The sequence below is a fragment of the Austrofundulus limnaeus genome, unplaced genomic scaffold, assembly GCF_001266775.1.
Source record: "Austrofundulus limnaeus strain Quisiro unplaced genomic scaffold, Austrofundulus_limnaeus-1.0 Scaffold8, whole genome shotgun sequence".
Lineage (NCBI taxonomy): Eukaryota > Metazoa > Chordata > Actinopteri > Cyprinodontiformes > Rivulidae > Austrofundulus > Austrofundulus limnaeus.
The window spans coordinates 4672079-4681586 of NW_013952410.1; the positions used below are offsets into that span (position 1 = coordinate 4672079).

At 36.7% G+C, this 9508-nt stretch overlaps 1 protein-coding gene across 4 annotated transcripts in view; it reads right to left on the bottom strand.

Moving 5' to 3' along the window:
• Positions 1-8885, bottom strand: part of cep350 (centrosomal protein 350) — a 44807-nt gene extending 35922 nt beyond the window's left edge. For all 4 annotated transcript variants that reach the window (XM_014000805.1, XM_014000809.1, XM_014000798.1 and 1 more), the window contains exons 1-7: positions 8550-8885; positions 5486-5574; positions 5285-5328; positions 5038-5146; positions 4727-4889; positions 589-1187; positions 338-448 (exon numbers count right to left, since the gene is read on the bottom strand). In XM_014000805.1, the coding sequence (XP_013856259.1) occupies positions 338-448; positions 589-1187; positions 4727-4889; positions 5038-5146; positions 5285-5328; positions 5486-5570 (1111 nt within the window). In that variant the 5' untranslated portion in view covers positions 5571-5574; positions 8550-8885. The remainder of the gene's footprint in view (positions 1-337; positions 449-588; positions 1188-4726; positions 4890-5037; positions 5147-5284; positions 5329-5485; positions 5575-8549) is intronic.
• Positions 8886-9508: the final 623 nt, after the last annotated feature.

Sequence of the window (9508 nt, forward strand, 5' to 3'; positions counted from 1 at the left end):
CATTAAATTCCAGTGAAATATATTTATGTTTGTGGTTGTAATGTGACAAAATATGGAAAAGTTCAAGGGGTATGAATACTTTTGCAAACCACTGTACCAAAAAAAGTGTTGTTTTAAAAAACAGAAATAAATTTAAAAAGACTCATAGGTAATCTTTTGTGACTTAAAATTGCGGATATTTGGTATATGTTCTTAATAAAAGCCCTGAAAAACAGACAGTCAAAACTGGTCCAACCACTGTTCTGCTCTACACAAAAAGCCCTTTGTGACAAGGAAAAACCTAAAGCTAAATCTGTAATGTTATCTTGTGTAATTCTGTAAATATAAGCATTTATACCAGGACAATGATGAGTGTCTCTGTAGAGTTCTCTGCTGAGGTTATGGAAGTCCTTCTCATTCCAAACTTTCCCATCAGGGGTCTGGATCTTTGTCTCAGTGCTGTTAAAACCTGTGAATACAAAGAAACATGTAAACTGCAGCATCCTGTTTCCACTGATACAGATCAAATCTGTATTCTTAAAGACATCTGACACAATATATAGTAAAATAAAAGAATAAAAATAGAGAAATGGGCTTTACTTATAATACCTTTGTATATGGGTGCAGGAGGTCCGGTTGTTACTTTGCGTATCTTGGCTGTGGGCATAGTGGTGACACCATCACTCTCACTCTCGACAAAAGCAGCTTTCGGCTTTTCGAGCTGACCCTGCAGTTTTTCCCTCTCTGCAGCCTCCTCTAGATGTTTCCTCTGCCTTCTAATCCGCGCTTTGAGCTTCTCCAGTTTATCATCCGGCTGGTGTCGCTTTAGGTTCTCCAATCGCTGCGAAGCTGAGCCAGGACTAGTGGAAGGAGTGCTCTCCCCACGGCGTGATGAGCCTGGAGTGGGAGCTGTGCACGGACTTGATTCATCCATGCTAAGTTGTGCTTTGTGAGCGTTTCCTTCTGTTTTTAGGATGTCCAGGGCTGACTGGTCATTGAGGAAGCGAACCTCTGCACTCTCCAGAGCAGAGGAACGTGTGCTGTCCAGGTCCCTGTCAGTCTGTCTGTCCCTGGTGTCTCTCTGGTAAACCATCTGGCTGGGCAGAGGATCTGACTGAGGCGGAGAGGATGTGTAGGACGACCCTGGCACAGACTGCAGATTGTAGGCCTCCAGCTGAGAGAAGGGACGTGAAGGAGGGGTGGCCTCTCTGGACATAAACCAGATTACAAGGGATCAAGAAGAGGAAAAAAAAGATTTACTCTTGATTCACTGCTTTTAGCAAATTTACAAAAGAACACACAAATGGCCATAGCTGACAGAAGGAGAGAAAACATATGCACTGAACGTGTTCACTAATGAATAAAAAAATGCAACAATCATAAAATGAACTTTTATTCTAATATAAGGCAAGTCTTACAGTAATAGGGCTCGGTTTAAAAAAATTGATTTAATCGATCTGGATCGATTCTCGTTCAAATTTGGGAAGATCGATTCATAAGTCATGAGATTGATTTTTCACCATGGGTGCTGTGTGCGATGAAGCTGCACATTTCCATGTTGTGTGTTACTCCTGGCTTGCCGTAGGTTTACATCCAGTTGACGGTCAGCGCTAATGTTAGCTCCCGACAACAAGTTGTCTGGTGCAAATCAAAAGAAACTAAGGAATCACTAAAATTACCAGATGATTCTCAGCTGAACTCAAAGATAACAGAGACCATGGCAGCTTTTGTTTGCAAAGATTTGCGCTTAGACGCGGTAGCGGGAAACGAAACTTCGAGCGGCTTGAACCATAACTACAATGGTATGTAAACATCTGACTGAAACTGTTCTCAGCATGGATAAATGTGTGAAAGATATCAGTCTAACAAAATCGTTTAGTTTTGTTACCAAGATTATTTATAAATTTTAGAAACATCTTAATGTAATTCACAGTGATGGAAGGTTTTAGCTGAAGTAATTTTTTTCTGTCTTTCTTCTTGTTAATAAGTTTTACTGAACAGAAGCTAACAAAAACATTACAAATACAATTTTCATACACTCAAGAGTGGGCATAAATAAACAATTATATTATCCCACCTCTTCTCCTGCAGCCTTATTCCATCACTTCTTAATGATCAAGAAAATTATTCTTAATTTCTTAAAAAACTGTATCCAACACTTTCTCTTGCAATTCCTTTTAGTTTAAACCCTTTGAAACTTGAGACAGTTTTGTTTCAAGATTAAACTCCAATTTACAAGTTTGCCCTTAATGTTTATAATTTGACCAACACACCAAGTTAGAATTAGTTTCTACTATTTGCAGAATTAGTTCCTTTGAGAATATCTTCTATATCAAAGTAAATGTGTTACTGCATGATATCCTTAACTAATTTAAAAATCAATCAAACTGAATTGTGAATTGTCCTGAATCGTTGTGAATCGTGAATCGAATTGGGCCCCTGTGAATCGAATCGATTCGATTTGGGAAATTTGAATCGATACCCAGCCCTATACAGTAACATCACTGACCAAGAAAACAGACAGCTACTTGAATTCAGTGGAATAAAGAATATTTAAATCTGTAAATAATTAATCATAAACAAACATTTCTCTAATCTTGTTCAAATTTTAGAAGAACTAACCACAGATTATCAGTTTCTTATACTGACACTCTGCAATCTAACTATATTAGAAGTCAACCAAGTCATAGATTAGACTGATTAATTAGCAAATTACATTTTCCACCTAAGAGTTTTTTCTTTTACTATAAATCAGAATGTGCCTTTAATAAATGTGTTTATACACTTTCTGTTTAATACAAGTCAAAAAACAATTGTGTTTACCCACAATGACGATGTAAACTCATATTTGTTGGCATGGTAACTGTTTAAATTTCTGTCATATCTTTAACACTCAGTAATGCGGTTTTGTTTTTCAGTTTCTCTTTGTCTGTAGCACAATAAAACTACAGACACTGAAATACTGTATTTGGACTTCTCTCATTATGTACACTTGCTTGTAAAGTCTTGAACTTTTTATCTTACACTTTAAGAAAGCAATCACCAAAACTTCACACATAACTGCTACTTTTTTCCATTTTCCTCTTAAGACATGAAACTAAACAATATTCTATGAAAAGTCAATTTTATTCGAAACTTTTTGGCTACAATCTAAAATTACTGTTCCAACTGACTGAGCATATTTGACACGTTATGTGTTTTTCGGCTTGAAAATTTGCTTATCGTTTTAACAGATTAGCACATGCAAACTCACAGTTTTAACTTCAGTCCTGCAGTAACAACCGGAGTACTGCCTGAGTACTGCCATTATGTCTTGTTTTCATGTGAGAGTCAGATAAGTAGTTTCCAGGAGAATAAATAGCTAAAACATTTGTTGGTCACAAGATTAAAATATTCAGAAATATTCTCTGTTCACATTTTATAATGACTGCAGTCCTTATTTTCTCGCAACTACAAGCAACTAATTTCACACTGCAACTTGTGGGTTTTCTCTGTTTTAATGATTTCCAATCATGAATAACATAAAAAAGATCACTGGCAAAAACGTAAAATAATAAAAAAAATAGTATTTAAAAATGTAACGATTCACTCTAGCCCCAGTTCGATTATTGATTGACTATAATGATTGTCCTGATGCATCTCAGTAATCCAGGTAAAAAATCAAAGGAAAAAAAAATTGTATAAGTCCTCTGGACGGGTTCTTCTTTAATGAAACGTTTCGTCTCTCTTCCAAGAGACTTCTTCAGTCTGAGAGTTTCAGGCAAATTCAGGCTTTTATGTCCTGCCTCCAGGTGACTGATACTCACATCACATGACCATCGTTCACAGGTGACTCATACTCACATCACCTGGCTATGGCTCACAGGTGACTGATACTCACATCACATGACCATCGTTCACAGGTGACTCATACTTACATCACCTGGCCATGGCTCACAGGTTACTCATACTCACATCACATGGCTATCGTTCACCCTAATTAATACCTTTTGTTAACAGGGGGTGGAGTGATACTGCCAATGGCAGCGCTGTAGGATGGGGACAGCTGAAAACGGAGGCCCCCACCTCTGTTTAATGATGGACGGTCTTTCTTTACAAAAATGGCTTCTTTTACTCCTCTCTCAAACCAACGTTCCTCTCTATCAAGAATGAGAACATCCTCATCTCTGAAAGAGTGACTGCTGGCCTGTAAATGAGTGACTATTATGATTATTTTCCAACAAAATGAATTGTAGCCATTTTTTAACCAGATGTGTTTCTTTTATTTTAACATCAGTATTTTTGTCCTTGTAGAAAGCTGTAACAGTCTGTTGTCTTAGCAACATAATATAACTTCAAAAGAAATAAAAATATCCTGTTTTGACCAAAAGTTCTCAAAGATCAAACTGATTTTGTCTTAAAAGCATAACTTACTGTTATACAAGAACAATGAAATCCATTCATTCATTTTTATAAAGCGATTCACATTTGAAGCAGCTATAATAGATTATTAATTGATTCGTTTTTAACTGTTGCGTCCCTAATATTTGCTGCTTAGCTGTGCTTCAACAGAGAGATTGCTGGTGTACAGGCACACATGCAGGCACAACACAGTTGATCAGAAACACACACAGCATGCAGCTTAAGTGAAGCAAAGCTTAACCAAGAAAAACCACCACTGAACAACTTCTTGCCCGCATACAGCTGAGTCCCATCCGGGATGTCAGTAATAACGTTTTGTGGATATATTTTGGTGCAGTATGTTTACCTGTACGAGGCAAGAGGTTCCCTGAACTCCACGCTGCTGTTCTTCCGTACATTGCTGTCCTGGGTGGTATTCCTCAAAGGGCTGCGAGAGCTACTTTTTGCTGGACTCTGCTGATTTCCACCAGTGGGTTTTGAAGTCCCTTCAAGGACATCAACTTGTCCATCTGTAATGGAAAAGGTACTCTTATAATCCTATTAAAGACGTCCAATTTGCTTTGATGGTTTTCAGAACAGAACAGTAATCAGACATTTGTGATAACTGAATCTTTATGTATATTATAAAGTTCACATTTATATTTTGAAATGAGTCACCTTTGTGTCGGACTCTTTTAGAAGATTTCTTCTTGGGGGCCTCAGAGACAGAGTCCAGTAGAACCCCAGTTCCTGGAGTGGCCTCTAAACAGTTTTCTATGTGTCGCAGCTAAAACAAACAAAACAAAAACAACAACATGTGTCAGACTCTTTAGATTAGATTTCTTTGCTTCAATAACGTGACAACAGTTATAAAAAAACAAAGTTGACAATACAATTTGCCAAAATCATTTTTAGAATTACTTACAGCAGCTTTTGACTGAGTCAGACCTTTCCATGCAGCTGTCAGCTCTTTGGGAAAAATAAATAAATAAATAATTCACAGATCTGATTAAAATGTGACAAAGAATCAACTGATCTGGAAACATTAAATTGAAATTAAATTCTGAGTAAAAATTAAGAAACTTCAGATTTATTAAAACCAAAAACTAAAATGCAGTCTACACACCTGGAGCAATATTGTGATCAGTAAACAGTTGAGCAGAGCTTTTAAGAGACGCTTCAGTCCTCCTGCTGCTCCTCATCTCTCCCATTCACCTGCAGCCAAAGTTAGAAAATTTAAGTAAAGAAAGTGTACCAACTGGGAGACTGCTATATTTAATGTAATAATGTCCCTGATGGAGACTTGAGACCTGTCCAGGTGTCTCCGGTGAACTGGAGACCTGGACAGGTCTCCAGGTCTCCAGTTCACCAGAGACACCTGGACAGNGTCTCCAGTTCACCAGAGACACCTGGACAGGTCTCCAGTTCACCAGAGACACCTGGACAGGTCTCCAGTTCACCAGAGACACCTGGACAGGTCTCCAGTCTCCATCAGAGACACCTGGACAGGTCTCCAGTCTCCATCAGGGACACAAAAGAGACAATCAACCATCCACACTCTGTCCCACCTAGAGTCACACAGAAGAGCTCCAGAAGGTTTCAAACAGAACTCTGGACTCAGATCATCTGCTGCACACAGTTCTGATCACTTATTATCAATAATAATTTTATTGACAATAATCATGAGGAGTCATTAACTAGGATGTAGTTGGGCAATTAAATATTCATGTATGTGTAAATTTATTACCATAATTGCAGGTGAGTCACGTAAATTTATGTTTTTATTAAACAAGTACCACCCCCCAGCCCAACTTCCTAGGGGAAACACTGCATGGTAAATCAGCATTATCATCATATCGGCCGATATTGGTAATTTTCTGTTTTCGGAGGGGAAATGGTTGATGGAGTGGTATCTGTTTGATCATGATAGTGATAATGATGCTGCGCAGCCAGAAATAAGTGAAGCAGAGAGCCATGTCAGCAGTCTGGTCATTTTTCTTACAGTATCAATAAAAGACAATGTATTTGTGCATATTTTGTGTGTTTGTGTAATATTGGTAAATATTGGTTATCGGTCATAATCACGAGGTCACACTAGTGAGGTGAATCAAGGCAATATGACTACTTCATACTTAAATACTTGATTTGTTTGTCATTCAAGTAACTTTCTCAGTTTTATTAACCATTATTTAACCAGGCAAATCTCACTTGGATCACAGACCTCTTTTTCAGAGGGGAGTACCCAAATGTCAAAACACGAGGAGAACAAACTCCACACAGAAAGACACCAGGGGCTTGAACCAGAGAGCTTCGGTAAGGCAACAGTGCTAAACATTAATCCACTGTGCTGACCATTTTACAATCATTTACCAAGTTACCTTGAAGTACAGCAAACTTACTTCTTGAATAAACAAACTGAAACCAAAATACCAACAAAGTGATGCCACTGCACCATTTGATACCGACGCTGCTACGCATTTTCCAAATGGAAACACATTTCACACATCAGCAAACTTATGTTTACTGAAAGCAGCTTTAATTCTGACCTCACATGTTTGGATCAACATTAGCACTAGTCAACAGCATAGCTGTATATCTTTATTGTTCTGATAACAAAACATGCTGACTCTTAATATTTAAGGTTTTTATTAATAATGGTAATAATCTTGGATAGCTGTTATTTTTGAGAATTGTGAAGACTACCATATATAGAAGAATTTCATAAGCAACTAAAATTTTGCAGCTTTTATAAATACATGTAAAATTAGTAAAAATCTTAAAGTAGAGATCTTGCTTTTAAATCCTTCCTGTTCACATTTAAACCGTTTAGTTGGAGTCTATATCAAATGGAACTGCAACCTTTTCTTATTGTAACTCCACAGGTCCCTCTTTCACCCCTATTCTGAGGTGTGTCTCAAATAAAGTTGATAATAAAGAAAAAATAACTAATAATGAAAACTGAATGGGTTGAAAAATACCACCCAAACAGAATACATCTACGTACGCAGCACCAGGAGAAACTAAATTCAACATTTCGGCACTCCTAGAGACCCTAATCACACAACAAAATGCATTTAACAACTAAAAATGAGGATTTTCTTCCACCCTAGTTTAAGCAAACTATTCCTGGTACGTTGGATTTCAAAATAAGCGAACAAAATTACTTCCTTCAGTTAAAATGCTGACTAAAAAGTGCATACACCAGCATTATAAAACACTTCTCTTAAAAAAAAGGAAATGAACACCAAGGTTTTAAGACAAAGACGCAATTATTTAAAACCCACAATAATCCAAGAGTTTTCAACTGCAGGCGATCTGCTCTGTCTGACAACATAATAGCCTTTTTAACCATTGACACTGTGTTGTTTACAACAAACAATTGTGCCTATTAGTTTAAAAATAAAAACATGACAAAACAACATATCGTGAAAAACATTAATGTCAGAAAGTTCAGAAAGACTGAAAGATATCTGGTAGGATGGGATGAATAACTGCAAATTAACACCCAATCCCCTCCAAACAAAATATATTAAAAAATAATAATAAACCACAAACACCACAGTTTCAAGTTAAGTTTAAGTCGCTTTCATTTAACTCTGCACAACTTTACACAAACACTTCTTGGTCATATCACATTTACTATCCACACTAAATGCAATCATTAATGAACTGACTGAAGTCACTTGACTTGTGCTGCGACACCAGAACTCCCATTCAGATAAATCAACTCAAAATCAAAAATGTCTCTGCAACTAGCAGCTCAACGTGTTCAAAAATAAAAATAAAAATAAAAATAATAAAAACAAGTGAGGCAGTGGACAAATCCAAGCTTTTCCAAAACCAAGTAATCGTAATGAACTGTCGTATTACTTTGCGTTCCAGGCATTACTCGTCTCATTATTGAGACAAACTAGATAATAAAAGCGGTTTCGAGTGTAACATAAAAAGTGAGATATAACTGTCCTCGCAAATGACACTTTAACCTGGCTAAACTTGAATACAGTCGCCGTACGTTTAAAACTCTAGTACAAATAAAAGTTATTAAACCAGCTGACTTCTGATTTATGTTGCCATGTAGTTCCAGGAAATAGTCGGAGCCGCTGCCAACTCCGACAGTTATATTACTAACGCTAGATGGCAGAAAAATAAAGATCTTAGCTTAGCAGCTATTTAAGACATACAACGCATACCTCTAGGGAAATGATCCGGTATGTTCAAGAGTCCACATTTACGCTGATGTCTTCATGATGAGAAGAAACTCCCAACTTCCCTGGAACTCTCCTTCACTTTTGTTGAGTGAGCTGTTTGCTAACGTTAGCGTTAGCCGGCTAAGCTTAGCTATATCAATGGTAGCCAGGAGATATACAGCAACTAAACAACCAACTTTTTCCAGCAAAGATAATCCATTGCTTCAGATTCTGCTCAAACGGCTAATCCAAGTTAGCTGTAAGAATTCTTCTAAAAAATGTTTCCACCCGCCTCTCCAAAACCTCCTTTCTTCTTCCCGGGTTACTATGTTGATGTTTCTCAACAGTGAAGAGTAACCAGGACGGCTGGGTGACCGAAACAGAAATATCGCGAGAGTTGGTCACGTGATGAGCTGAAACATCGATGGGATTCTTTATTTATTATCGATTATTTATTTATTCTGCATTTTCTGTGATCGTTCCTATGAATAGGAAATGATTCGTTTTCGTCGTGTCCTCATTTTAAAGTATTTTGGCAACGTTTCTGTAGTTATGTTGAAAAAAAAAATCCCAACCTAAATTTACTCTTAAAAACAAGGTAATCTGGATTAATTCATAAATTATTTGTTTAAACCCAAGCCAGTTTTATTATTTTTTATTTTATTAATTTTATTTTCTATTTTTGGTTGTTATTGTTTTTATTTATTTAATTTTGTCTCGAGTCCTCCAGATAAACTTGTAATTTTGTGTGCTTTGCTCTATGTGGATTACCTTACGTTAAAGTTTATATTTAACATTTTAAATAAAAGTTTCTGGGAGGGGTGAATCAAATAGCATCGGCGTATGAGAAAGAGAAATGTAAATAAAATGAAAATTAATGTGACACAGTTGTTTTATTAGTTCCAGTTTTTGTTTTATCTTATTTATATTTTTTGTTTTGTTTTGATTTTTTTTACATAAAA